The following is a 27,077-nucleotide window of genomic DNA, read 5'->3' as shown; positions in this document are numbered from 1 at the left end:
TGCAGTGGCACAATCTCAGCTCACTGCAACCTCCACCTCCCAGGTTCAAGCAACTCTTCCTGCCTCACCCTACCGAGTAGCTGGGATTACAGGTGCCCGTCACCATGCCTGGCTAATTTTTTTGTATTTTTTAGTGGAGATGGGGTTTCGTCACGTTGGCCAGGCTGGTCTTGAACTCCTGACCTTGGGTGATCAGCCCGCCTCGGCCTCCCAAAATGTGGGATTACAGGCGTGAGCCACTGCTCCTGGCCTAATTTTTGTATTTTTGTAGAGACAGGGTTTTACCATGTTGGTTAGGCTGGTCTCAAACTCCTGACCTCAGATGATCAACCTGCCTCGGCCTCTCAAAGTGCTGGGATTACAGGCACGAGCCACAGTGCCTGGCCACTTCTTCTTTTTTTTTTTTTTAAATATACTTTTTTTTTTTTTTGAGATGGAGTTTTTGCTCTTTCTTGGTCAGGCTAGAGTGCAATGGTGCGATCTCACCTCACCACAACCTCCACCTTCTGGGTTCCAGCCATTCTCCTGCCTCAGCCTCCGAGTAGCTGCGATTACAGGCATGTACCACCACACCTGGCTAATTTTGTATTTTTAGTAGAGACGGGATTTCTCCATGTTGGTCAGGCTAGTCTTGAATGCCCGACCTCAATTAATCTGCCTGCCACAGCCTCCCAAAATGCTGGGATTACAGGCATGGGCCACCACACCAGGCCTTAATATACTTTCAAAACACCTCCACAAAGGGATCAATTGAGCCCAGGAAGTGGAGGCTGCAGTGAACCATGATCACACTACTGCACTCCAGCTTGGGTGACAAAGCAAGACTTTATCTCAAAAAACCCCCCAAAAGCAAAAAAACCAAATACCTCCATAGAAAATAGTGATTAATTACAAAGGCAAAAAGAATAACTTCACAGTAGAGAAACTTGAATGATACTTTGTCATCAATGTAACAGGAGAAATGAAATTATGCATCACCTGATAGAATGCAATGCAAAGAACACAAAGAAGAAACATCAAACTCAAATTGAGGGTCATTCTACTAAATAAATGCCTTGTAATCTTCATAGGTATCAATGTTGTTAAGGTTTAAGGACTAAGGAACTGTTCCGTATTGAAGGAAACGAAACTTTATTGAATGCAAAGTGTGATTTTGAACTGGAAACTTTTGCTATAAAGGACCTCACGGTTCAATAGGAAAAACCTGAATGGGGTCTGGGGATGGCATCAGTGTTAATTTCCCAGTATAAATGATTGTACTGTGATTATGTAAGAGAATATATAGACTATACTTGTCTGTAGAAAATACACTTTAAAATTTTTGATAGTTATGGGCATTATGAGAATAAGTTATCAGCAACTTATTCTCAGATGATTCAGGAAAAGTTCTTTGTATTATATTTGCAACTTTTCTGTTAAATCTGAGAAAGTTTCAAAATAAAAACTTTTTTTTTTTGGAGATGGAGTCTTGCTCTGTCGCCCAGGTTGGAGTGCAGCGGCTCAATCTCGGCTCATTGCAATCTCCACCTCCTGGGTTCAAGCGATTCTCCTGCCTCAGCCTCCCGAGTAGCTGGGATTGCAGGCATGCACCACCACGCGTGGCTAATTTTTGTAGTTTTAGTAGAGACGGGGTTTCACTATGTTGGCCAGGCTGGTCTCGAACTCCTGACCTTGTGATCAGCCCACCTTGGCCTCCCAAAGTGTTGGGATTACAGGCGTGAGCCATCTCGCCTGGCCCTCCTGATCACATTCTATTCATTTTTTTATTTAATATATTTTACTGTCCGTGACACAGCCCTCAGGAGATCCTGAAAACGTACATACCCTCATTTTTAAAAGGTCTCAAAACCTTATCAGCAGTTAGTCACTTTCTCATAAGCAATTAGTTACTTGCTTCTCTGAGATCATATAGCATTATGTTCACAACTCCATTATGGCCAGTCGTACTTTTTGAAACAGGGTTTTGCTCTGTCGCCCAGGATGGTGTCGTGAGTGGCGCGATTATAGCTCACTGCAGCAGCCTGCATCTCCCCAGCTCAAGCGATCCTCCCACCTCAGCCCTCCAAGAGGCTAGGAGCACAGGCTTGCAACACAATGCCCGGCTGCTTTTTGTACTTTTTTGGAGAGACGGGGACGGGCGTGGCGGTCTAGAGCTCCTGAGGTCAGTCGATCGTTCCGCCTCAGCCTCCCAAAGTGCTCCACGCCCGGCCAATCATACCTTGATAATTTAAAAATTTTCGGCTTCTATATGGGCCATTCATTAATTCATCAAGTATTCACTGTACATGTATTCATTGTCTCAGGTGTTCAGGATACACCTGTGAACAAGTTAAGATTAGGTTCTCATGTAATTTATGTGGAAGGTAAATGAGAAACTAAAAACACCGGGTCATGGTAAGCGCTACGCAGAAAGTGTATGGGTGTGAACAGTTCAAGATTGTAAGATATGACAACGGCTTTCTGAAGTCCTTTGAACCAGTGAATCTGAACGCGTCTCATAAGTGAAAATCAGAAGGGAAGACCCGCTGAGGTCTCCGAAACAGCCGATGCAAGGGCCCGTGGGGGCAGGAATGAGCCGCTGTGGCTGGACCCCTGAGGGAGTGGAAGGTCTGTGAAGCCGAAAAGCCTTGGCGTGGGCGTCCCAGATGGCTCTTCCCAAATGCCGCCGGGCCGCTGGGGGTGGAGGGTCTAAGGGAAAGCCGGGCCCGGCGCACTCGATACCCTAGGCAGGCTTTCCCCTCGGCACTTCTCGCACCAGACCTTTTCCCTTCAGCGGAGGCAGGCTATGACACAGAATCAACCTGCGGTTGTTAACCGCATAACGATTCGACGTCGGTAGCGAGGGAAGAGCATGGCTCAATAACCGGCACTCACTAGGGGAGAACGGAGCCTACAGAGGCTGGCGGAAGAGGCGGCTGGACGTGCTAGTCCAAGGCGCGCCCGCACGAGTGCTGCGCATGCGTATGCGCGGGCTCGCGTCGGATACGGCGCCAGTCCCGAGAGGGGGCGGGGCCGGGCGTCCGCACCGGAAGGGGGTTGGCTGGGCGGGGCCGGGAAGCGGCAGTGGCGGCTACGCGCGCGCGGGCGCGCGCGGGAACGAACGGGAAACACCGCGAGGGCTGGGGTGGGCCAGGCTGTGGGGACGACGGGCTGCGACGATGGCCGCAGCGGCGGGCGGCGGCGGGCCTGGGGCAGCGGTAGGCGCCACGGGCTCGGGGGCCGCGGCGGTAGCCGCAGGCCTAGCCGTTTATCGGCGGAAGGATGGGGGTCCGGCCACCAAGTTTTGGGAGAGCCCGGAGACGGTGTCCCAGCTGGATTCGGTGCGGGTCTGGCTGGGCAAGCACTACAAGAAGGTGGGTTCGCGCGCCCATGGGGGCCGGGAGACCACGCGACTGGGGCCGGAGGCGGCATCTGGCCTCGCGGGCCTCGGGCCTCCCCTCCCCCCCGCACGCCACGAGGGACAACAAAGGCAGGCGCAGGGCCCGCCACGCCCCCGCCGTCCGCTCTGGGCGCCCGCGCGCCGGTGGCCTGACGGGTCAGGCGCTTGTTCTTGTGAGCCCACGCACCCCTGGCGAAAGCCCCTGCTCAGTCTCGTGTGCCAGAGCAGGTCGAGCTCAGCCACTAGGCGAGTGTGACTCTCTTTTGTCAGCTGCCTTAGGTGTATGAACAATGATCCCTAAAGACCGAGCAAGCGTGGTAAAAGCAGCTTCAAGTTTTGTTTAGAGAGTATTCAAAGTCTCGAGGGGGTTTGCTACCTGTTGTTGATTTGCTAAACGACTGGGATGATTGTATTCGTTAATTACTAACAGGTAATGTGAATTCTAGGATGGATGAGAGCTATTAACGACGGTTTCTACCTCATTGTGCTTCTGGTTCTGTGTGGCGTGAGAGTTAATGTTCACTTGTACGTAAAGTGTTCTTCAGGGAGGCCTTCCGAGAACCCAGTTTTTATTAGAGCACTTTTCTTATGTCACCTTTATTTTCTTCGTAGTGTTTACCACATTTTGAAATTAGTCATTTACTTATTTATCCTACCTTTGGAATGGAAGTTCCGCCGAGTCAGTAGTTTTCAAAGTTTTGACTTAATCCCTTGTTTATAACATTTTTTTTTTCTCCAACTTCCCCTTTGTGTAAATATTCCGGAGAACTCCCTTAAAGGGTGTAATGAAGCAGGTAGTCAAAAAGGCTCCCCAGCCTCTGAAGTTTTCCTATCACCCTCTTTAATTCTGTACTTTCTCCTATTGAGGATCATAGCACTGAAGAAAGGGCTTTGTTCACTACAGTGTATCCGGGAACGTGGCTGATACTTAGTGCCTTACCCTTAGTAGCTGCTTAGTAAATATTTGTTTAATGAATGAAAAGATAAACTAGGAACCTATTTATTTGGCCTTTACAGCTCAGTGAAGCCTGTCAGTGTTTGGCAGTTATTAGGCATGGGCAGGGATCTTGGGTTCCTTTGGCATTACACGTGGTACATTCGGAAATGACCATTTCTGGCCGGGCGCGGTTTGGGAGGCCGAGGCGGGTGGATCACCTGAAGTGAGGAGTTCGAGACCAGCCTGACCAACATGGTGAAGCCCCGTCTTTCCAAAAAATACAAAATTAGTCGGGTGTGGCAGCACACGCCTGTAATCCCAGCTACTCGGGAGGCTGGGGCAGGAGAATAGCTTGAACCTAGGAGGCAGAGGCTGCAGTGAGCCGAGACCGCACCATTACACTCCAGCCTGGGTAATAGAGTAAGACTCTGTCTCAAAAAACAAAAACAAACAAGCAAAAAACAAACCCCAGAAATGACCATTTCTTTCTTTCTTTTTTATTTTTGAAGTTCAGCTGGGAAAAATTACATTTCTTGTCTGAAGTTTGAGGAAGTGAGAGACAGTAATTATATTTTTAGGTGCTTGGACCCCCCCCCCAAAATTACATTTAGACTCTAGATGTTTAGTAATATTGCCCTTTCTTACACAGTGATAAATTGGTCACTTTTTATTTTATTTTATTTTATTTTTGAGACGGAGTCTCGGTCTGTCGCCCAGGCTGGAGTGCAGTGGTGCGATCTCCGCTAACTGCAAGCTCCACCGCCTCCCGGGTTCACGCCATTCTCCTGCCTCAGCCTCCCTAGAAGCTGGGATTACAGGCACCCACCACCACGCCTGGCTAATTTTTTTGTATTTTTAGTAGAGACGAAGTTTCACCGTGTTCGCCAGGATGGTCTCGATCTCCTGACCTCGTGATCCGCCCGCCTCGGCCTCCCAAAGTGCTGGGATTACAGGCGTGAGCCACCGCGCTTTTTAAACGTAGGTAATAGAGCTTCCAGGAGTGGCTAGTGGGATTGAATATGTTATGAAAATATTGGTTAATTCTTTCTTATTACATTCCTTTTAGCCAATGCTTTGGGTCTTAAATTCAGTGAAGCTTTAACAAAGAAAAATAATCTAGAGATGTTCCTTTGAATATCAAGGAAGAGAGTAGAAAAAGGCAAATTTCAGTAATTTCTACCTCTCCACACTGTTCAGTGTGCATCAGTTTGGGACCAACTACAAGAAGCTTTAGGTGTGGATAATCATCTTCAGTATTTGTTTGGGTGGGTAGGGAAGTGGCTACAAAGCAGTTTGAAGAATTGCCCAGTAGTATTGAGACCACTAGGCTAATGTTGATTCACTATCCCTGAGACTTTATAGACAAAGTTGTCTTTGACTTCTCAGGACTTTGTAAAGCCAGAGTGTATTTCTGTGGTCTACTGAGATTGAGAATCATATATGCCCTAGGCCTGACAGCCAGAATCTTTTCAGTCTCTGGGTGTTAGTGTCGAAGTGGTGAAAATATTATCAGAAGGTTCTTTGCTTCTTTTCTACACAATGCATTTCTATTTGTGTACACATTGGTTTTAACTAACCGTTTCTAGTGCATGTAATACTGCATTTTCAGAGCAGACAACAGTTTCAGTCTCAGTAAACTTGATTTTGCTAGTGTTGTTTTTTATTTTTATTTTTATTTTTTATTTTTATTTTATTTATTTATTTTTTGAGATGGAGTCTCGCTCTGTCGCCCAGGCTGGAGTGCAGTGGCGCAATCTGGGCTCACTGCAAGCTCTGCCTCCCGGGTTCACGCCATTTTCCTGCCTCAGCCTCCCGAGTAGCTGGGACTACAGGCGCCCGCCACCTCACCTGGCTAGTTTTTTGTATTTTTATTTTTATTTTTTTTGAGACAGAGTCTCGCTCTGCCACCCAGGCTGGAGTGCAGTGGCCGGATGTCAGATCACTGCAAGCTCCGCCTCCCGGGTTCATGCCATTCTCCTGCCTCAGCCTCCTGAGTAGCTGGAACTACAGGCGCCTGCCACCTTGCCCGGCTAGTTTTTTGTATTTTTTTTTTTTTTTTTTTTGAGGCGGAGTCTCGCTCTGTCGCCCAGGCTGGAGTGCAGTGGCCGGATCTCGGCTCACTGCAAGCTCCGCCTCCCGGATTTACGCCATTCTCCTGCCTCAGCCTCCTGAGTAGCTGGGACTACAGGCGCCCGCCACCTCGCCCAGCTAGTTTTTTGTATTTTTTAGTAGAGACGGGGTTTCACTGTGTTAGCCAGGATGGTCTCGATCTCCTGACCTCGTGATCCGCCCGTCTCGGCCTCCCAAAGTGCTGGGATTACAGGCTTGAGCCACCGCGCCCGGCCTGTTTTTTGTATTTTTTAGTAGAGATGGGGTTTCACCGGGTTAGCCAGGATGGTCTCGATCTCCTGACCTCATGATTCGCCCGTCTCGGCCTCCCAAAGTGCTGGGATTACAGGCTTGAGCCACCGCGCCCGGCCTATTTATTTTTATTTTACTTTATTTTTTTGAGACAGGGTCTTTCTCTGTTGCCCAGGCTGCAGTACAGTGGTGTGATCATAGCTCACTGCAACCTCAAACTCTTGCATTCAGCTCATGCGTTCAGTGAACAACTGAGCATTTACCATGTGCCAGGTACTTAAAGTATAACTCACTTAAAATCCTCACAGCAGTCCTAAATGATAGATATTATTTACCTTCTTTTTCAAATGAAAGATACCTGAGACTTCATTTAGGAACTTTTCTTTTTTTTTGAGACAGGGTCTCGCTTTGTTGCCCAGGCTGGAGTGCAGTGGTGCGATCATAGCACACTGCAGCCTCAACCTCCTGGGCTTAGGTGATTTCCCACCTCAGCCTCGTCAGTAGCTGGGACTGTAGGCATGAATCACCACACCTGATTAATTTTTTGTATTATCAGTAGAGTCAGGGTTTTGCAATGTTTCCAGGCTGGTCTCAAACTCCTGGGCTCTCTGCCTGCCTCAGCCTCCCAAAGTACAGGGCTTACAGGTGTGAGCCACCACACTTGGCCCATACTGACTCTTATTTGAAATATTTTGAGACTAATATATTTTTCTTTTCTTAAATAAAATATGATAGACTTTTTTTGATCAAAAGATTAATTGGGCCAGCTGCAGTGGCTCAGGTCTGTAATCCCAGCACTTGGGAATTCCAGGTGGGACATTCATTTGAGCCCAGGAGTTGGAGACCAGCTTGGGTAACATGATGAGACATTCTCAAAAAAAAAAAAAAAAAAAAAAAAAAGAGACAAAAAAACCCCACCAATTGTGGTGGCATGCATGTGTAGTCCCAGCTACTTGGCTGAGGAAGGGTCCTTGGAGGATCATTTGAGCCTAGGAGGTTGAGAATGCCGTGAACTGTGTTGGCGCCATTGCTCTCCAGCCTGGGCAACAGAGCAAGACCTTGTCTCAAAAAAAAAAAACAAAAAAACCCAAAAAACCCAACAGATTGTTTATGACATCAAAATTAAAATTTATTGGCCGGGCGCGGTGGCTCAAGCCTGTAATCCCAGCACTTTGGGAGGCCGAGACGGGCGGATCACGAGGTCAGGAGATCGAAACCATCCTGGCTAACACGGTGAAACCCCGTCTCTATTAAGAAATACAAAAAACTAGCCGGGCGAGGTGGCGGGCGCCTGTAGTCCCAGCTACTCGGGAGGCTGAGGCCGGAGAATGGCGTGAACCCGGGAGGCGGAGCTTGCAGTGAGCTGAGATCCGGCCACTGTACTCCAGCCTGGGCGACAGAGCGAGACTCCGTCTCAAAAAAAAAAAAAAAAAAAAAAAAAAAAAAAAAAAAAAGAAAGAAATATTTTAAAATTTATTGATTAGGAGTCAGTGGTTTTTTTTTTTTTTTTTCTTTTTTGAGATAGAGTCTCGCTCTTTTGCCCAGGCTGGAGTGCAGTGGTGCGATCTCGGCCTCCCATGTTCAAGTGATTCTCCTACCCCAGTCTCCTGAGTAGCTGGGATTACAGGCACCCACCACCACGCTCTGCTAATTTTTTTCATTTTTAGTAGAGCTGGGGTTTCACCATGTTGGTCAGGCTGGGCTTGAACTCCTGACCTCAGGTGATTCGCCAGCCTCTGCCTCCCAAAGTACTGGGATTACAGGCGTGAGCCACTGTGCCTTGCCTACATGCATTTTCATGTTTGGTAATTCGGTGGGATGATTTGGGAAAAAAAAATCTAATCAGAATTAAATATTTTATAGTTTATTAAAAATTGGACTCAGAATGGGCACTGTGACTCAACGCCTGTAATCCCAGCACTTTGGGAGACCGAGGCTGGTGGATCACCTGAGTTCAGGAGTTCGAGACCAGCCTGGCCAACGTGGTGAAACTTCTCTACTAAAAATATAAAAATTGGCTGGGTGTGGTGGCGCACAACTGTAGTCCCAGCTACTCAGGAGACTGTCGCACGAGAATCACTCAAACCTGGGAGGCAGAGGTTGTAGTGAGCTGAGATCAGGCCACTGCACTCCAGTCTAGGTGACAGACCAAGACTCTGTGTCAAAAAAAAATAAATATATAAATAGAGACAGGGTCTTACTGTGTTGCCCAGTCTGGTCTCAAATTTCTGGACTCAAGTAGTCCTCTAACATTGGCCTGCCAAAGTGCAGGGATTACAGGCGTGAGCCACTGCACCTGGCCTATATTCACTGTAGTTTTTAAAGGTATAGGCCGGGCATGGTGGCTTATGCCTGTAATCCCAGCATTTTGGGAGGCCAAGGTGGGCGGATCACCTGAGGTCGGGAGTTTGAGACCAGCCTGGCCAACATGGTGCAACCCCGTCTCTACCAAAAATACAAAAATTAGCCAGGCATGGTGGCGCATGCCTGTAATCCCAGCTGCCCAGGAGACTGAGGCAGGAGAATCGCTGGAACCCGGTGGGCAGAAGCTGAAGTGAGCCGAGATTATGCCACTGTACTCCAGCCTAGGCGACAGACCAAGACTCTGTCTCAAAAAAAATAAATATTTACCTGAGGCCAGGTGCGGTGGCTCACGCCTGTAATCCCAGCACTTTGGGAGACCAAGGTGGGCAGATCATCTGAGGTTGGGAGTTCGAGACCAGCCTGGCCAGCATGGAGAAACCCCATCTCTACTAAAAATACAAAAATTAGCCAGACATGTTGGCACATGCCTGTAATCCCAGGTACTTGGGAGGCTGAGGCAGGAGAATTGCTTGAACCTGGAAGGCAGAGGTTGTGGTGAGCCGTGCCATTGCACTTCAGCCTGGGCAACAAGATCGAAACTGGGTTTCAAAAAAAAAAAAAATGTATATACACACACATACACACACACACACACATACATACACGTACATGTTTACATATATATGTATATTTACCTGAAAAGTTGATTTGGTTCCATCTGAACAGCCTTTTTCACGGACATTGTCTTTTTCAGCTATAGAGTTTGGTATTGTTAGTTATCTGAAAAATAAAGATTGTAGTTACTGTTTTTGAGACAGAGTCTCACTTTGTCACCCAGGCTGGAGTACAGTGGCACACTCTTGGTTTGCTGCAACCTCTGCCTCCTGGGTTCAAGCGATTTTCCAGCCTCAGCCTACTGAGTAGCTGGAATTACAGGTGTGTGACACTCTGCCTGGTTAGTTTTTGTATTTTTTTAAGTAGAAATGGAGTTTGGCTGTGTTGGCCAGGCTCATCTCAAACTCCTGACCTCAAGTGATCCATCCTCCTCGGCCTTTGAAAGTTCTGGGATTATGGGTGTGATCCACTGTGCACGATCAGTCATTATTTTTATTTTATTTTATTTTATTTTTATTTTTATTTTTTTGAGACGGAGTCTCGCTCTGTCGCCGGGCTGGAGTGCAGTGGCCGGACCTCAGCTCACTGCAAGCTCCGCCTCCCGGGTTCCCGCCATTCTCCTGCCTCAGCCTCCCGAGTAGCTGGGACCGCAGGTGCCCGCCACCTCGCCCGGCTAGTTTTTTTTTTTTTGTATTTTTAGTAGAGACGGGGTTTCACCGTATTAGCCAGGATGGTCTCAATCTCCTGACCTCGTGATCCGCCCGTCTCGGCCTCCCAAAGTGCTGGGATTACAGGCTTGAGCCACCGCGCCCGGCCACGATCAGTCATTATTTTTTTACGTTGCTTTACCTTATACAAAAAAAGTGCAGTGCATTATATGACTCCTTTAGGAAACCTGTGGTTATTAAAGATTATGAAGTTATCTTGTGGATATGTACAATGTATTTTGTCTTTTTTTTTTTTTTTTTTTGAGACGGAGTCTCGCTCTGCCGCCCAGGCTGGAGTGCAGTGGCCGGATCTCAGCTCACTGCAAGCTCCGCCTCCCGGGTTCACGCCATTTTCCTGCCTCAGCCTCCCGAGTAGCTGGGACTACAGGCGCCTGCCACCGCGCCCGGCTAGTTTTTTGTATTTTTTAGTAGAGACGGGGTTTCACCGTGTTAGGCAGGATGGTCTCGATCTCCTGACCTCGTGATCAGCCCGTCTCGGCCTCCCAAAGTGCTGGGATTACAGGCTTGAGCCACCGCGCCCGGCCTGTCAGTTTTGTAAGATATACTTGAAGCATTTTTTTTTCCTTTTTTGAGACGGAGTCTTGCTCTGTCACCCAGGCTTGAGTGCAGTGGCGCGCTTTCGGCTCACTGCAACCTCTGCCTCCTGAGTTCAAGCCATTCTCCTGCCTCAGCCTCCCAAGCAGCTGGGATTATAGGCATGCAGCACCATGCCCGGATAATTTTTGTATTTTTAGTAGAGACGGGGTTTCACTATGTTGATGAGGCTGGTCTTGAATTCCTGAGCTCAAGTGATCTGTCCACCTTGGCCTCCTAAAGTGCTGGGATTATAGGCGTGAGTAACTGCATCTGGCCACAGTTTTAATTTTTAATTTTTTTGGGTACATAGCAGGTCTATCTTGAAGTTTATTCTTTTATTTATTTATTTATTTTTTTGAGACTGAGTCTCGCTCTGTCGCCCAGGCTGGAGGGCAGTGGCGCGATCGCGATCTCAGTTCACTACAACCTCTGCCTCCCGGGTTCAAGCGATTCTCCTCCCTCAGCCTCCCAAATAGCTGGGACTACAGGTGCCCGCCACCACACCCGGCTAATTTTTTATATTTTTAGTAGAGATGGGGTTTCACTGTGTTAGCCAGGTTGGTCTCGATCTCCTGACCTCATGAGATCCACCCACCTCTGCCTCCCAAAGTGCTGGGATTATAGGCGTGAGCCACCGTGTCCAGCTTTGAAGTTTATTCTTTTTTTTTTTCTTTTTTTTTTTTTTTGAGACGGAGTCTCGCTCTGTCGCCCAGGCTGGAGTGCAGTGGCGCGATCTCGGCTCACTGCAAGCTCCGCCTCCCGGGTTCACGCCATTCTCCTGCCTCAGCCTCCTGAGTAGCTGGGACTACAGGCGCCCACAACCGCGCCCGGCTAATTTTTTGTATTTTTTAGTAGAGACGGGGTTTCACCGTGGTCTCGATCTCCTGACCTTGTGATCCGCCCGCCTCGGCCTCCCAAAGTGCTGGGATTACAGGCGTGAGCCACCGCGCCCGGCCTCGAAGTTTATTCTTTTCTTTTCTCTTTTTTTAAAGGTGGAGTCTCACTCTGTCGCCCAGGCTGGAGTGCAGTGGCGCGATCTCTCTGCAAGCTCGGTTCACTGCAAGCTCCGCCTCCTGGGTTCACGCCATTCTCCTGCCTCAGCCTCCCGAGTAGCTGGGACTACAGGCACGTGCCACCACGCCTGGCTAGTTTTTTGTATTTTTAGTAGAGATGGAGTTTCACCATGTTAGCCAGGATGATCTCGATCTCCTGACCTTGTGATCTGCCCACCTCGGCCTCCCAAATGCTGGGATTACAAGCGTGAGCCACCGCGCCCAGCCCGAAGTTTATTCTTAAGTAAAAATTAGGCTGGGCGCGGTGGCTCACACCTGTAATCATAGTGAGAGGCCAGGGCTGGCAGATTGCTTGTGTCCAGGAGTTTGAGACCACCCTGGGCAACCTGGTGAAACCCTGTCACTACCAAAAAAAGCCCCCAAAATTAGCCAGGCATGGTGGTACATGTGTGTAGTCCCAGCGACCCGGGAGGCTAAGATGAGAGGATCCCCTGAGCCCTAGGAGGTTGAGGTTGCAGTGAGCCATGATCATGCCACTGCATGCCATCCTGGGTGACTAGGAGTGAGACTCTTAAAAAAAAAGATACATTTGAGTACATATGGACACAAAGAAGGAAACAAAAGACACCAAGACACCAGGGCTGGCTTTAGAGAGAGGGTGGCAGGAGAGAGAGGATCAAAAAACTATGGTTACTATGCCTATTACCTGGGTGACAAAATAACCTTAACACCAAATCCCCAAAACATGCAATTACCTACATAACCTGCACATGTATCCTTGAACCTCAAATAACAGGTAAAAAAAAATACTGTGTTGAGTATCACTAATTATTTAGCAAATTGAATCTTATTATTGTTTTTTTTTTTGAGACGAGTCTTGCTTTGTTGCCCAGGCTGGAGTGCAGTGGCGTGATCTCAGCTCACTGCAACCTCTGTCTCCTGGGTTCAAGTGATTCTCCTGCCTCAGCCTCCTTAACAGCTGGGGTTACAGGTGTGTGCCACTACACTCAGCTGTTTTTTGTATTTTTAGTAGAGATGGGGTTTCACCATGTTGGCCAGTCTGGTCTCAAACTCCTGACCTCAGGTGATCCTCCTGCCTCAGCCTCCCAAAGTGTCGGGATTACAGGTGTGAGCCACCATGCCCGGCCCAAATGGAATATTATTTATGTATTTTTTTGAGTTGGAATCTCACTCTGCCACCCAGGCTGGAGTGCAGTGGCGTGATCTTGGCTCACTGCAACCTCTGCCTCCCGGGTTCAAGTGATTCTCCTGCCTCAGCCTCCCGAGTAGCTGGGATTACAGGTGCCCACCACCACACCCGACTAATTTTTTGTATTTTTAGTAGAGACGGAGTTTCACTGCATTAGCCAGGATGGTGTCGATCTCCTGACCTTGTGATCCGCCCGCCTTGTTCTCACAAAGTGCTGGGATTACAGGCGTGAGCCACCATGCCCGGCCCTTGAATGTTATCTATTAAATTTTTACTATGTTGAGTAAATTGGAGAAAAAGTGATTGACAATTTTCACTTGAAAGTATATGGGCCAGGTGCAGTACTTTATGCCTCTAGCGTTTGGCCTCCCAGCGCTTTTTGAGAGGCCAAAGTGAGAGAATCACTTGAACCCAGGAGTTCTAGACTAGCCTGGAGAAGTTGGTGAAAACTGTTCTCTACAGAAAATTAAAAAATTAGCCAGATGTGTTGGCACGCCTCTGTAGTCCTAGTTCTCTGGGAGGTCGAGGAGGAGGATCACTTGAGCCCAGGAGATTGAGGCTGCAGTGGCTGTCATCACACCACTGTGGTCCATCCTAGGTCTCCATCTCAAAAAAAAAAAAAAAAAGAAAAAATGTTTTTAAAATTAATTATTTGAGACGGAGTCTCGCTCTGTCACCCAGGCTGGAGTGCAGTGATGTGATCTCGATTCACTGCAACCTCCATCTCCCAGGTTCAAGCGATTCTCCTGCCTCAGCCTCCCGAGTAGCTGGGGACAGGTGTGTTGTCACCACACCCAGCTAATTTTTGTATATATATATTTTTTTTAGTGGAGCTGGGGTTTCGTCATTTCAGGCTGAGTGATAGAAGAAGACCCCATCTCAGAAAAATAAATAAATAAATAAATGATTGCCCTTTTATATGCTGTAAGTTTCAATGGTAGCAGAAATTGTGTGCCCTTTGTCCTATGCATAGTAATTGTAGACGTTGCAGCTGATATAATTTTGACCATACACCAGTCATCTAAAAAATATTTATTGTAATGGAGACATACCACATTAACCTTGAAATGTCGGGCGGTAGTTTGAAGTTTGCTCCAGCAAAAAAAAAAAAAAAAAAAAATTCTCTCTTGTCCAACTGAAAGGCGAGTGTAGATGTTTTTCTTGCTCGGAATTGGAGATTTAAAAATACTTTTTGAGGCCAGGCGTGGTGGCTCATACCTGTAATCCTAGCGCTTTGGGTGGCCAAGGCGGGCGGATCATGAGGTCAGAAGTTCAAGACCAGCCTGGCTATCATAGTGAAACCCCGTGTCTACTAAAAATACAAAAAAAATCAGCCGGACATGGTGGTGTGCCCCTGTAGTCCTAGCTGCTAGGGAGGCTGAGGTAGGAGAATCGCTTGAACCCTGGAAGCAGAGGTTGCAGTGAGCTGAGATGGTGCCACTGCACTCCAGCCTGGGTGAAAGAGCAAGACTATCTCAATAAAAAAGAAAAAAGTGGCCGGGCGCGGTGGCTCAAGCCTGTAATCCCAGCACTTTGGGAGGCCGAGGCGGGTGGATCACGAGGTCAGGAGATCGAGACTATCCTGGCTAACATGGTGAAACCCCGTCTCTACTAAAAATACAAAAAACTAGCCGGGCGTGGTGGCGGGCGCCTGTAGTCACAGCTACTTGGGAGGCTGAGGCGGGAGAATGGCGTGAACCCGGGAGGCGGAGCTTGCAGTGAGCCGAGATCATGCCACTGCACTCCAGCCTGGGAGACACAGCGAGACTCTGTCTCAAAAAAAAAAAAAAAAAAAAAAAAGAAAAAAAAATTTTTTTTGAGTGTATTGGCTACTCAGTGATATTGAACATTTAATTGCCAAATAAAACTTTTACATTTAACTCACTAATTTATGCTTTTCTTGTTGTGTTACCCATTGTTTTTCCTTGCTGTGAAGCTTCCTAGCTGATGTGTCTATTACTGGGTTGGGCTTTTGACATTCTTTACATTAATATGGATAACATTTTACTTTCATTCTTTTGGTAAAAAACACAGGAGATTTACCTTTGTGAGGTCGAGGCGGGCAGGTCACCTGAGGTCAGGAGTTCGAGGCTAGCCTGTCCAACGTGGTGAAACCCTGTCTCTACTAAAAATACAAAAGTAGCTATGTATAGTGGCTCATGTCTGTAATCCCAGCTACTTGGGAGACTGAGACAGGAGAATCGATTGAACCTGAGGGCAGAGGTTGCAGTGAGCCGAGATCGCACCGCTGCACTCCAGCCTGGGTGACAAGAAAGAAACTCTGTCTCAAAGAAAAGAAAAAAGAAGAAAATTAACCATCTTAACCATTTTTAAATGCACACACGTATTTGTTTTTGTAAGCTCCTTTATAGCACAGAGCGTGTCTCAGACATCTATAAATTTCCCATAACATAAGTACTTAGTAGGTACTAGGAAGTAAGCCAACATTTTCTTCTGCAAAAATTGTACTTGTTTTTGAATGCCTGTCTTTATCTTGCAGTATGTTCATGCGGATGCTCCTACCAATAAAACACTGGCTGGGCTGGTGGTGCAGCTTCTTCAGTTCCAGGAAGATGCCTTTGGGAAGCATGTCACCAACCCGGCCTTCACCAAACTCCCTGTAAGTACATCAACTTATTATTATTTGGGCATCCACAGTTGCTGTACTTTTAGGTATAGCATCCGGCTTTTTTCCTTTGCTGCTGCTAGCGTGTAGAATTAAAAAAACCAAAAAAAAAAAAAAAAACCCCAAGAGAACAATTTTAGTTATAGAATATTACTACTTTTTAACGTAGGAAGCTGCTTTTTGAAGAAGCACTTGATATTTGCATTAAATATTGGAGCAGTCATTGTGAAGACCTAAAAATATTTTACCATGTTGCAGTTCCCTATCCTCTCGCTGTGAGAGTCTTCTCCATGCTTTCTCCTGATGCAGGTTTTGTGCCTAGAATACTGTTTTGTGGAATTTTTTACATTTTGTAGGTGAGATACCTTCTGAACTTGTGTGAGAATATAATTTTGGTGTCCTTGCAATTGTGTGTTTTATTTTTATTTTTACAGACAGGGTCTTGTTCTATTGCCCAGGCTGGTTTGATCACAGTGTACTGCAGCCTTGATCTCTGGGCTCTAACCATCTTCCCACCTCAGCTTCCCAAGAGGCTGGGACTACTAGCACGTGCTAGCATGCACGTATGGGTGACTTTTAAATTTCTGTGGGGATGAGATCTTGCTGTGTTGCCCAGGCTGGTCTCAAAATTTTGGCCAGAAGGCGATCCTTCTGCATTGACCTCCAAAAGCACTTTGATTACTGATGCGAGCCACCATGCCAGCCCTTCTCTGCTATCTTTATTTTATTTTATTTTTGAGACAAAGTCTCGCTCTGTTGCCCAGGCTGGAGTGCAGTGGTGCCATTTCGGCTCACTGCAACCTCTGCATCCTGGGTTTAAGCAATTCTTGTGCCTCAGACTCCTGAGTAGTTAGGATTACAGGTGCGCGCCACCATACCCAGCTAATTTTTTTATTTTTAGTAGAGACAGGGTTTCACCATGTTGGCCAGGCTGGTCTTGAACTCCCAACCTCAAGTGATCCACCCACCTTGTCCTCCCAAAGTACTGGGAGTACAGGTGTAAACCACCACATCTGGCCTTTATTTTTATTTTTATTTTTATTTTTATTTTTATTTTATGTTATGTTATTTTATGTTATTTTTTGAGATGGAGTCTTGTTCTGTCACCCAGGCTGGAGTGCAGTGGAGTGATCTCGGCTCACTGCAACCTCTGCCTCCCGCGTTCAAGTGATTTTCCTGCCTCAGCCTCCTGAGTAGGTGGGACTACAGGCATGCACCACCCACCACACCTGGCTAATTTTTGTATTTTTAGTAGAGATGGGGTTTCACTGTGTTGGCCCAGCTGGTCTTGAACTCAAGTGATTTGCCTACCTCGGCTTCCCAAAGCACTGGGATTACAGGTGTGAGCCACTGTGCCCAGCCTCTGCTATCTTATACTCCTTCATTTATATTTTTGAACTCTGATTGTACAAATACTAGATTTTTAGGAATTGTCATATCTTTTCTCATAATTTTTGTCTCTGAATTCATTTCGGGTTTTGTTTCTAGCGTGGTGTTAGCTGCCTTTATGAATCTATGATCAGTAGACCTTTTTTGTGGGGACTGTTCTTGATCACTAAATCGTTTAACAACTTACTGATCTTTCAAATATAATTGAGAATAAGAAATAGTACTCTGGGCACGGTGGCTTATGCCTGTAATCCCAGCACTTTGGGAGGCTGAGGTGGGCGGATCACGAGGTCAGGAGATCGAGGCCATCCTGTCTAACAAGGTGAAACCTTGTCTCTACTAAAAGTACAAAAATTAGCTGGGCATGGTGGCAGGTGCTTGTAGTCCCAGCTACTTGGGGGAGGCTGAGGCAGGAGAATGACGTGAACCCGGGAGGCAGAGCTTGCAGTGAGCCGAGATTGCGTCACTGCACTCCAGCCTGGGTGACAGAGCGAGACTCCATCTCAAAAAAAAAAAAAAATAAAAAAAAATAGGCCAGGTGCGGTGGCTCACGCCTGTAATCCCAGCACTTTGGGAGGCCGAGGCGGGCGGATCACGAGTTCAGGAGATCAAGGCCATCCTGGCTAACACGGTGAAACCCCGTCTCTACTAAAAATACAAAAAATTAGCTGGGCATGGTGGCGGGCGCCTGTAGTCCCAGCTACTCGGGAGGCTGAGGCAGAAGAATGGTGTGAATCTGGGAGGTGGAGCTTGCAGTGAGCTGAGATCGGGCCACTGTGCTCCAGCCTGGGTGAGAGAGCGAGGTTCCGTCTCAAAAAAAAAAAAATAGTGTTTCAATGATCTTACCGTTAAATGTGTTTGCGTATGATGTTTTTATGATCCAAAAAGTTAAAGAAATTTAGTTAAATAGATTGATGTGGTTACTTTTCTCATTTTGAATTATAATTGGGAAGCTTTTATCATTCCTTGGTTATAAAGGAATTCAGCTATGTGTTCTTTTAGTACTTGTATGGTTTCATTTTTCACTTTTTTTTTTTTTAAATTTATAAAGATAGAGACAGGGTCTTTCTGTGTTCCCTAGGCTGGTCTTTTTTTGGAGACAAAGTCTTGCTCTGTCTCCCAGGCTGGAGTGCATGGTGCTATTTCAGCTCACCACAACCTCTGTCTCCCAGGTTCAAGCAATTCTTGTGCCTCAGCCTCCCAAGTAGCTGGGAATTCAGGCACCTGCCACTACGCCTGGCTAATTTTTTTGTGTTTTTAGTAGAGACGAGGTTTCACCATGTTGACCAGGCTGGTGTTGAACTCCTGATCTCAGGTGATCCACACGCCTCAGCCTCCCAAAGTGGTGGGATTATAGGTGTGAGCCACTGCGCCCGGCCCCAGGCTGGTCTTGAACTCTTGGGCTCAGGTGATCTTCCCGCCTTGGCTTTGCAAAGTCCTGGGATTACAGGTATGAATCACCACACCCAGCCTTATTATTTATTTATTTATTTATTTTTGAGACAGAGTCTCGCTCTGTCGCCCAGGCTGGAGTGCAGTGGCACGATCTCAGCTCACTGCAAGCTCCACCTACCGGGTTCATGCCATTCTCCTGCCTCAGCCTCCCGAGTAGCTGGGACTACAGGTGCCCGCCACCATGCCCGGCTAATTTTTTTTTTTTTAAATTTGTAGTAGAGACAGGGTTTCACCATGTTAGCTAGGATGGCCTCAATCTCCTGACCTTGTGATCTGCCCACCTCAGCCTCCCCAAGTGCTGGGATTACAGACGTGAGCCACCGTGCCAGTCCCCAGCCTTATTTTTACATTTAGCTCTCTGATCCGTTTAGGATTTGCCCTGGTTAGTTGGTGTGGGAAATGGCAGATCCATTTTTATGTTTTTCGTTATGGTTATCTGGTTATTCCAGAAAAGTTCATTTAAAAGGGCTCCTTTTCTCCACTGATTGGAGCTCAGCAAATGCTAAGAATTTGATTAGGTGCAGGGTCCTAAGAATACAAACAAATACTGTATATTATTTGTCCTCAGGGGACTCACAGTCTAATGAGCTGTGTGAGTGGAGACTTTGACTTACTTGGTGATGTCAGGAAATGTTTCTGTGGAAAAGGACATTTGAATTGTGTCTTGAAAGTTGAGTGTGAGTTCTTCAGCTAAGTGGGGGAAGATGGGATTTTCAGGCAGTGGTAGCAACACATAAAAGCATTACGGTCTGAGAGAATGTGATACTTAAAGGTAGTTGCACATAGTTCAGCACATTTAGACCTAAGGGTAGGTAGAGGGCAGTCAGCAGAGAGATGGGCCAGAGTCAGTCATAAAAGGACTGGTTTACTGTGCTAGAAGTGTGCATTTTATCTTGAAGGTGATGGGAAACCACATCATAGGGGAAAGTAGAAGGTGGCTTAGTCAAGTTTGGTATTTATGTATGTATGTATATGTGTGTGTGTGTGTGTATGTATATGTATTTATGACGGAGTCTTGCTGTGTCGCCCAGGCTGGAGTGCAATGGCGTGATATCGACTCACTGCAACCTCTGCCTCCTGGGTTCAAGCAATTCTCCTGCCTCAGCCTCCAGAGTAGCTGGGATTACAGGTGCCACCACCGTACCTGGCTAATTTTTGTATTTTTTAGTAGACACAGTTTCACCATCTTGGCCAGGCTGGTCTCGAACTCCTCACCTCGTGATCCGACCGCCTCTGCCTCCCAAAGTGCTGGGATTACAGGCGTGAGCCACTGTGCCTGGCCTATTTTTTTTTTTTTTTTTTGAGATGGAGTCTCACTCTGTCATCCAGGCTGGAGTACAGCGGTGTAATCTTGGCTCGCTGCAACCTCCACCTCCTAGGTTCAAGCAATTCTCCTGCCTCAGTCTCCCCAGTAGCTGGGACTACAGGAGCCTGCCACCACGCCTGGCTCATTTTTGTATTTTTAGTAGAGACAAGGTTTCACCAGGTTGGCCAGGCTGGTCTTGAACTCCTGACCTCAGGCGATCTGCCTGCCTTGGCCTCCCAAAGTGCTGGATTACAGGTGTGAGCCACCGTGCCCAGCTAGCTGCCTGATGTTTTTTGTAACAAAAGTTTAAAGATACTTAAAAGTAAAAATTTGCAAGATTAGTATGAAGAACTTTTCTTTTCCCTTCACTCAGAATCTACAGTTGCTAACATTTTACCCATTTGCTTTATCATTATCATTTTCTGTGGGATGTGTGTTACGTATTTTATGTGTGAAAAATTTGAAAGTTCCTTGTTCCTTTACAGCTAAAGTATTCATTTCCTGTTCTCTTGCATTGTGAACTGGGCTAGAATTATCAAATTAACTATTGATTGAGGTTTTCGATAGCTTAATTCACTGTAATATAGTACATATTGATTGCACTTTATTAATTGTAACATGTAATTTAGAGTAAAATTACAGATTATATTATATAAAGTATTTTACATAATATGATTGAAATTATATTGGGATTCTTAATTAGGAAAATATGCATGTTTTCAAAAATGGTGTTTTCAGAGAGCGTTATGTGTGGGCTCTTTGACTCCTGGGAACTAAACCATTATTTAGTTCCAGATTTTAAAGTATTAGGGAGGAATGTTTTTAGGCATAAGCCGTAATTAAAAACAATTCCTGGTTTAGTGCCACTGGGACCAGATGTATTTGCCTTCCTCTCAAAATGGTGTTCAGCGTTTTCCCAGATGAAAGGAATTGATACAATCCGTAATGGTATAAAACAAAATTCGTTGAGATAGATAATTAACAAAGCAAAGAATGTTTCAGTGAGACATATAAGTTATATACTTTAAAAAGTTTTTTCCCTGAGTAATCAGTATGGTATAAGAGTTCATGCTGGGCATAGTTGACACCTGTAATCTCAGCACTTTGGGAGGCTGAGGTGGTCAAAACTCTTGACCCCAGGGGTTTGAAACTAGCCTGGGCAATATAGGCCCCGTCTCTACAAAGAAATACAAGAAAAATTGGCCGGGTGCGGTGGCTCAAGCCTGTAATCCCAGCACTTTGGGAGGCCGAGACGGGTGGATCACGAGGTCAGGAGATCGAGACCATCCTGGCTAACACGGTGAAACCCCGTCTCTACTAAAAAAATACAAAAAAACAGCTGGGCGAGGTGGTGGGCGCCTGTAGTCCCAGCTACTCGGGAGGCTGAGGCAGGAGAATGGCGTGAACCCGGGAGGCGGAGCTTGCAGTGAGCTGAGATCCGGCCACTGCACTCCAGCCTGGGCGACAGAGCGAGACTCCGTCTCAAAAAAAAAAGAAATACAAGAAAAATCATCTGGGTGTGGTGGTGTATGCACGCTTGTAGCCCCAGCTACTTGGGAGGCTGAGGTGGGAGGATCACTTGAGCCTGGGAGACAGAGGTTGCAGTGAGCTGAGACTCTGTTTTAAAAAAAAGAGTTCACTATTTTGTTGTTGTTGTTGTCGTTGTCCAGGCTGGAGTGCAATGGTGCGATCTCGGTCACTGCAACCTCTGCCTCCTGGGTTCAGACTATTCTCCTGCCTCAGCCTCCCGAGGAGCTGAGATTACAGGCGCCCGCCACCATGCACAGCTAATTTTTGTATTTTTAGTATAGACGGGTTTTCTCCATGTTGGCCAGGCTGGTCTTGAACTCCTTTTTTTTTTTTTTTTTTTTGAGACGGAGTCTCGCTTTGTCGCCCAGGCTGGAGTGCAGTGGCCGGATCTCAGCTTACTGCACGCTCTGCCTCCTGGGTTTATGCCATTCTCCTGCCTCAGCCTCCCGAGTAGCTGGGACTACAGCAGGCGCCCGCCACCTCGCCCGGCTAGTTTTTTATATTTTTTTAGTAGAGACGGGGTTTCACCGGGTTAGCCAGGATGGTCTCGATCTCCTGACCTCGTGATCCACCCATCTCAGCCTCCCAAAGTGCTGGGATTACAGGCTTGAGCCACCGCGCCCAGCCTTGGTCTTGAACTCCTGACCTCGTGATCCACCCGCCTCAGTCTCCTAAAGTGCTGGGATTACAGGCGTGAGCCACCATGCCCAACCGAGATCGCTATTTGGACTAATCATTTTAAAAAAAAAATCAGAGTAGAGGCTGGGTGCGGTGGCTCAGGCCTGTATTCCCAGCACTTTGGGAGGCTGAAGCGGGCAGGTCACCTGAGGTTGGGAGTTCAGGACCAGCCTGACCAACATGGAGAAACCCTGTGTCTATCAAAAATACAAAATTAGCCGGATGTGGTGGTACCTGCCTGTAATCTCAGCTACTCAGGAGGCCAAGGCAGGAGAATCACTTGAACCTGGGAGGCAGACGTTGTGGTGAGCTGAGATTGCGCCACTGCACTCTAGCCTGGGCAACAAGAGCGAAACTCCATTTCAAAAAAAGAAAAAATCAGAGTGGAACTTTTTTTTTTTTTTTTGAGACGGAGTCTCACTCTGTCGCCCAGGCTGGAGTGCAGTGGCACGATCTCTGATCACTGCAACCCTGCCTCCCGGGTTCACGCCATTCTGCTGCCTCAGCCTCCCAAGTAGCTGGGACTGCAGGCGCCTGGCACCACGCCCGGCTAATTTGTTTTTGTATTTTAGTAGAGACGGGGTGTCACTGTGTTAGCCAGGATGGTCTCGAACTCCTGACCTCATGATCCGCCCACCTTGGCCTCCTGAAGTGTTGGGATTACAGGAGTGAGCCACCATGCCCGGCTAGAGTGGAACTTTATATAGTAACTTCCCAAATCATGCTGGATGTCAGACAACTGGCTCTTTTTTTTTTTTTTTTGTTTTTTTTTTTTTTTGTTTTTTTTTTTGAGACGGAGTCTCGCTCTGTCGCCCAGGCTGGAGTGCAGTGGCCGGATCTCAGCTCACTGCAAGCTCCGCCTCCTGGGTTCACGCCATTCTCCTGCCTCAGCCTCCCGAGTAGCTGGGACTACAGGCGCCCGCCACCTCGCCCGGCTAGTTTTTTGTATTTTTTTTAGTAGAGACGGGGTTTCACCGTGTTAGCCAGGATGGTCTCGATCTCCTGACCTCGTGATCCGCCCGTCTTGGCCTCCCAAAGTGCTGGGAACCAACTGGCTCTTGTTCTATCAAATGCTGAGAGATTTAGAAAGAAAGAACCAAACACTTCATAAGGCTAAGGCTAAAGGTGTGTTGCATTAGCAAACACATGAATTGAAACAAAAAAAAATTGCTAAGATGTGGGTATAAAACAAAAAAGAAAAATATATTTTACCTTCATTACAAGTAAAGTTTCTAATTTTTCTACAAGCCCTCCAAGGCTTTAGTCTACATAATATAAACGTAGTCGTAATAATAGAACTATTTTTCTCTTTTTGAGACAGGGTCTCTCTCACCCTGTCACTCAGGCTGGAGTGTGGTGGTATGATCTCAACTCACTGCATCTTCGACCCCTACTTTCCGGGCTCAGGTAGATCCTCCCACCTCACCCTCCTGAGTAGTTGGGACAATAGGCTTGCACCACTACACCCTGCTAATTGTTGTGTTTTTTTTTGTAGAGACAGGGTTTTGCCCTGTTGCCCAGACTGTTCTCGAACTTCTGGGCTCAGGCTGTCTTCCCGCCTTGGCCCCCCAATGTCCTGGGTTTACAGACATGAGCCACAGTGCCCGACCTAGAGCTATTTTTTTTTTTTTTTTTTTTTTTTTTTTGAGGCGGAGTCTTGCTCTGTCGCCCAGGCTGGAGTGCAGTGGCCGGATCTCAGCTCACTGCAAGCTCCGCCTCCCGGGTTCCCGCCATTCTCCTGCCTCAGCCTCCCGTGTAGCTGGGACTACAGGCGCCGCCACCACGCCCGGCTAATTTTTTGTATTTTTAGTAGAGACGGGGTTTCACTGTGTTAGCCAGGATGGTCTCGATCTCCTGACCTCGTGATCCGCCCGTCTCGGCCTCCCAAAGTGCTGGGATTACAGGCTTGAGCCACCGCGCCCGGCCTAGAGCTATTTTTTTTAATTCTGCATTTTAAAATAGATTATAAGCATCTGTGTTTAAAAAAACAAGAAAGCTCTGAGAGTAAGAAATGTAGAAGGTTAAGTGAGAGTCTCAAGTAACTGGATTTTAATTGTGTTTGGGAGATGTCCAAGATTTTGTTTTCTTTTTTACGTGACACAGCCCCAGGAGATCCTGAGAATGTATTCCCAAAATTGTAAACCTGTCATTGCACTTAAAAAATTAATCATTGACCCAGCGAGGTGGCTCACCACGCCTGTAATCCCAGCACTTTGGGAGGCCAAGGCGGGCAGATCACGAGGTCAAGAGATTGAGACCATCCTGGCTAACATGGTGAAACCCCATCTGTACTAAAAATGCAAAAAAATTAGCCAGGTGTGGTGGCGGGCGCCTGTAGTCCCAGCTACTCGGGAGGCTGAGGCAGAATGGCATGAACCTGGGAGGCGGAGCTTGCAGTGAGCCGAGATCGCATCACTGCACTCCAGCCTGGGCAACAGAGCGAGACTCCGTCTCAAAAAAAAAAAAATTATTTAGACTGGGGGCGGTGGCTCACGCCTGTAATCCCAGCACTTTGGGAGGCTGAGGTAGGTGGATCACCTGAGGTCAGGAGTTAGAGACAAGCCTGGTTAACATGGTGAAACCCTGTCTCTACTAAAAATACAAAAATTACCCGGGCATGGTGGTAGGCGCCTGTAATCCCAGCTACTCGGAAGGCTGAGACAGGAGAATTGCTTGACCCCAGGAGGCGAAGGTTGCAGCGAGCCAAGATCATGCCGCTGTACTGCAGCCTGGGTGACAGCAAGATTCCATCTCAAAAAGAAAAAAAAAAATTTAATTTGCAACTGGAGGAAAAATGTAGAGTATTATATTCCTGAACTGATTTCACTCTGCCATTGTATGAATTTCAGAATGGAGAGACTATCTTTGGGAACATGGGACTAGGAAGGAGACCATAAGTGTTGTATATATATTTGAAGTGAGCATTTGAGTTTGTAGCTTAGAATTCTGTCTGATGAAAGTAGAATATAAGCACCTGTTTAAGCAAAATAGTATGGGAAATGTACTTGTGGAATAATGGTTTCGTTTTGCAAAATATATGGAAAGTAAAATACATTTTGACTTAAATAATTATAAAGAGAACATCCATTTAACCACAGTCCAGGTCAGAAATTGCTAACATTGCTAACAACCCTAACAAGCGTATGTATTCCTTCCCTAACCTTAAACTCCCCTTTTTCCCCCACAGATAATCTTTTCCTTGCTTCTTTTTTTTTCCTGAGATGGCGTTTCGCTCTTGTTGCTCAGGTTGGAGTGCAATGGTGCGATCTTGGCTCACTGCAACCTCTGCCTCCTGGGTTCAAGCGATTGTCCTGCCTCAGCCTCCTGACTAGCTGGGATTACAGGCATACGCCACCACGCCCAGCTAATTTTGCATTTTTAGTAGAGAAGGAGTTTCTCCGTGTTGTTCCGGCTGGTCTTGAACTCCCGACCTCAGGTGATCCACCTGTCTCAGCCTCCCAAAGTGCTGGGATTACAGGCGTGAGCCACCGTATCCGGCCTGCTTGCTTTTCTTTATAGGTATCACTGTGTTAGCATGCATCCCTGAATAATATAGTATAGTTTTGCTTGTTTTTGAATTTTGTACTAATGAACTCATAGATATTCTTGTAACTTGGCGGCCATGTAGGAAATAATTTGCAAACATGGAGAAAACAAATAGTCTAACTGAACTGCTCAGCCATATACGTGTGGATAAAACAAATTACTGTAGAAGAGTTAAGTCTCTGAAAAATCTAGTTAGCTAGCTTCTGGCCTTTATAATTCATGTGCAAGGGCAGTGAGCCTACATGATCTAGCATGACCAGTTAGATAGAGCTCAGTAGGCTGCAAAATATGGGCTGCTATGTTGGAGACATGGACTAGTATTCCAGGCAGAGGGCATGCTGGACCAGGTGGTGGGCAAGGCTCTGGAGAGCTGTATGATCAACTTCAATGCAGGCTTGTACTCCGTATCATATGGATTCACAGGTAGATACCTGAGTTCACTGGCATTGTACTTATTTATTTGATTGATGTTTCATTTATTTATTTTTTCCCATATTTTTACTTTTTTTCATCTTTCTCTCTCTCCCTATAATGTGTCCTCCAGCTTTGCTGAAGTATGGCTAATGTACAGTAAACAGTACATATTTAGCTGGGCACACTGGCTCATGTCTGTAATCCGGTGTACTTGGGAGACTGAAGCAGGAGGGTCACATGAGGCAAGGAGTTTGAGACCAGCTTGAGCAACATAGTGGGACCCTATTTATCAGAAAAACTAAAAATTAGTCGTGCATGGTGCTGTGTGCCTGTAGTCCCAAGTACTTGGGAGCTGACCCAGGACTATCACTTGATCCCAGGAGTTAGAGGCTGCCATGAGTTATAGTAGTACTGCTGCACTCTAGCCTGAGTGACAGAGCCAAATCCCATCAGTTTCTCTTTCTCTCTCTCTTTTTTTTTTCTAAAGAAAAAAGCTGGGTGCAGTGGTTCATGCTTATAATCTTAGCATTTTGGGTGGCTGAGGCTAGAGGAGTCCTTGAGCCCGGGAGTTTGAGACCAGCCTGGACAACATGGTGAGACACCCTGCCTACAAAAAATTTTAAAAAATTAGCTTGATGTGGTGGTGCATGCCTGTGGTCGCAGCTACTTGGGAGGCTGAGGTGGGAGAATCCCTTGAGCCCAGGATGTTAAGGCTGTGGTGAACTATAATCATGCCATTGCACTCCAGCCTAGGCGACAGTGAGACCCTGTTTCAGAAGAAAAGCCTAACTGAAGTGTTTTGTGTTGTGAAAACATAGTGTAAACATAAAACAGAATACTGTATACATATATATTTATTTTCTTAAAAATCTCAGCTGGGCACTGTGGTTCATGCCTATCTGTAATCCCAATACTTTGGGAGGCCTAGGTGAGTGGGTCCTCTGAGCTCAAGAGTTTGAGACTAGCCTGAGCAACAATCTTGTGAAATTGAGCTTTTCTTAATATAGCTA

At 46.7% G+C, this 27,077-nt stretch overlaps 1 protein-coding gene and 2 long non-coding RNA genes across 6 annotated transcripts in view; 1 reads left to right on the top strand and 2 right to left on the bottom strand.

The window, feature by feature from the left end:
• Nucleotides 1-3,051: 3,051 nt before the first annotated feature.
• The window catches only part of SMARCC1 (SWI/SNF related, matrix associated, actin dependent regulator of chromatin subfamily c member 1), a 197,754-nt gene continuing 173,728 nt past the window's right edge, over nt 3,052-27,077 (top strand). For all 3 annotated transcript variants that reach the window (XM_028844071.2, XM_015131071.3, XM_077992467.1), the window contains exons 1-2: nt 3,052-3,353; nt 15,624-15,743. In XM_028844071.2, the coding sequence (XP_028699904.2) occupies nt 3,159-3,353; nt 15,624-15,743 (315 nt within the window). In that variant the 5' untranslated portion in view covers nt 3,052-3,158. The remainder of the gene's footprint in view (nt 3,354-15,623; nt 15,744-27,077) is intronic.
• LOC144339165 (uncharacterized) lies at nt 3,112-14,245 on the bottom strand. The gene is made up of 2 exons (XR_013413888.1): nt 13,332-14,245; nt 3,112-4,493 (listed from the first exon to the last, which is right to left on the bottom strand). It is a non-coding gene; the product is annotated as an uncharacterized LOC144339165 (long non-coding RNA).
• Nucleotides 21,750-24,244, bottom strand: LOC144339155 (uncharacterized). 2 transcript variants are annotated; one of them, XR_013413877.1, is made up of 4 exons: nt 24,033-24,244; nt 23,160-23,716; nt 22,722-22,846; nt 21,750-22,070 (listed from the first exon to the last, which is right to left on the bottom strand). It is a non-coding gene; the product is annotated as an uncharacterized LOC144339155 (long non-coding RNA). The 2 variants fall into 2 exon arrangements; XR_013413878.1 differs by having other exon boundaries at nt 21,751-22,075; nt 22,729-22,846.

Source organism: Macaca mulatta, chromosome 2 (assembly GCF_049350105.2).
Source record: "Macaca mulatta isolate MMU2019108-1 chromosome 2, T2T-MMU8v2.0, whole genome shotgun sequence".
In the NCBI taxonomy this organism is placed as follows: domain Eukaryota; kingdom Metazoa; phylum Chordata; class Mammalia; order Primates; family Cercopithecidae; genus Macaca; species Macaca mulatta.
Note: the sequence above shows the minus strand (reverse complement) of the source record. Positions and strands in the feature narration are given on the sequence as shown.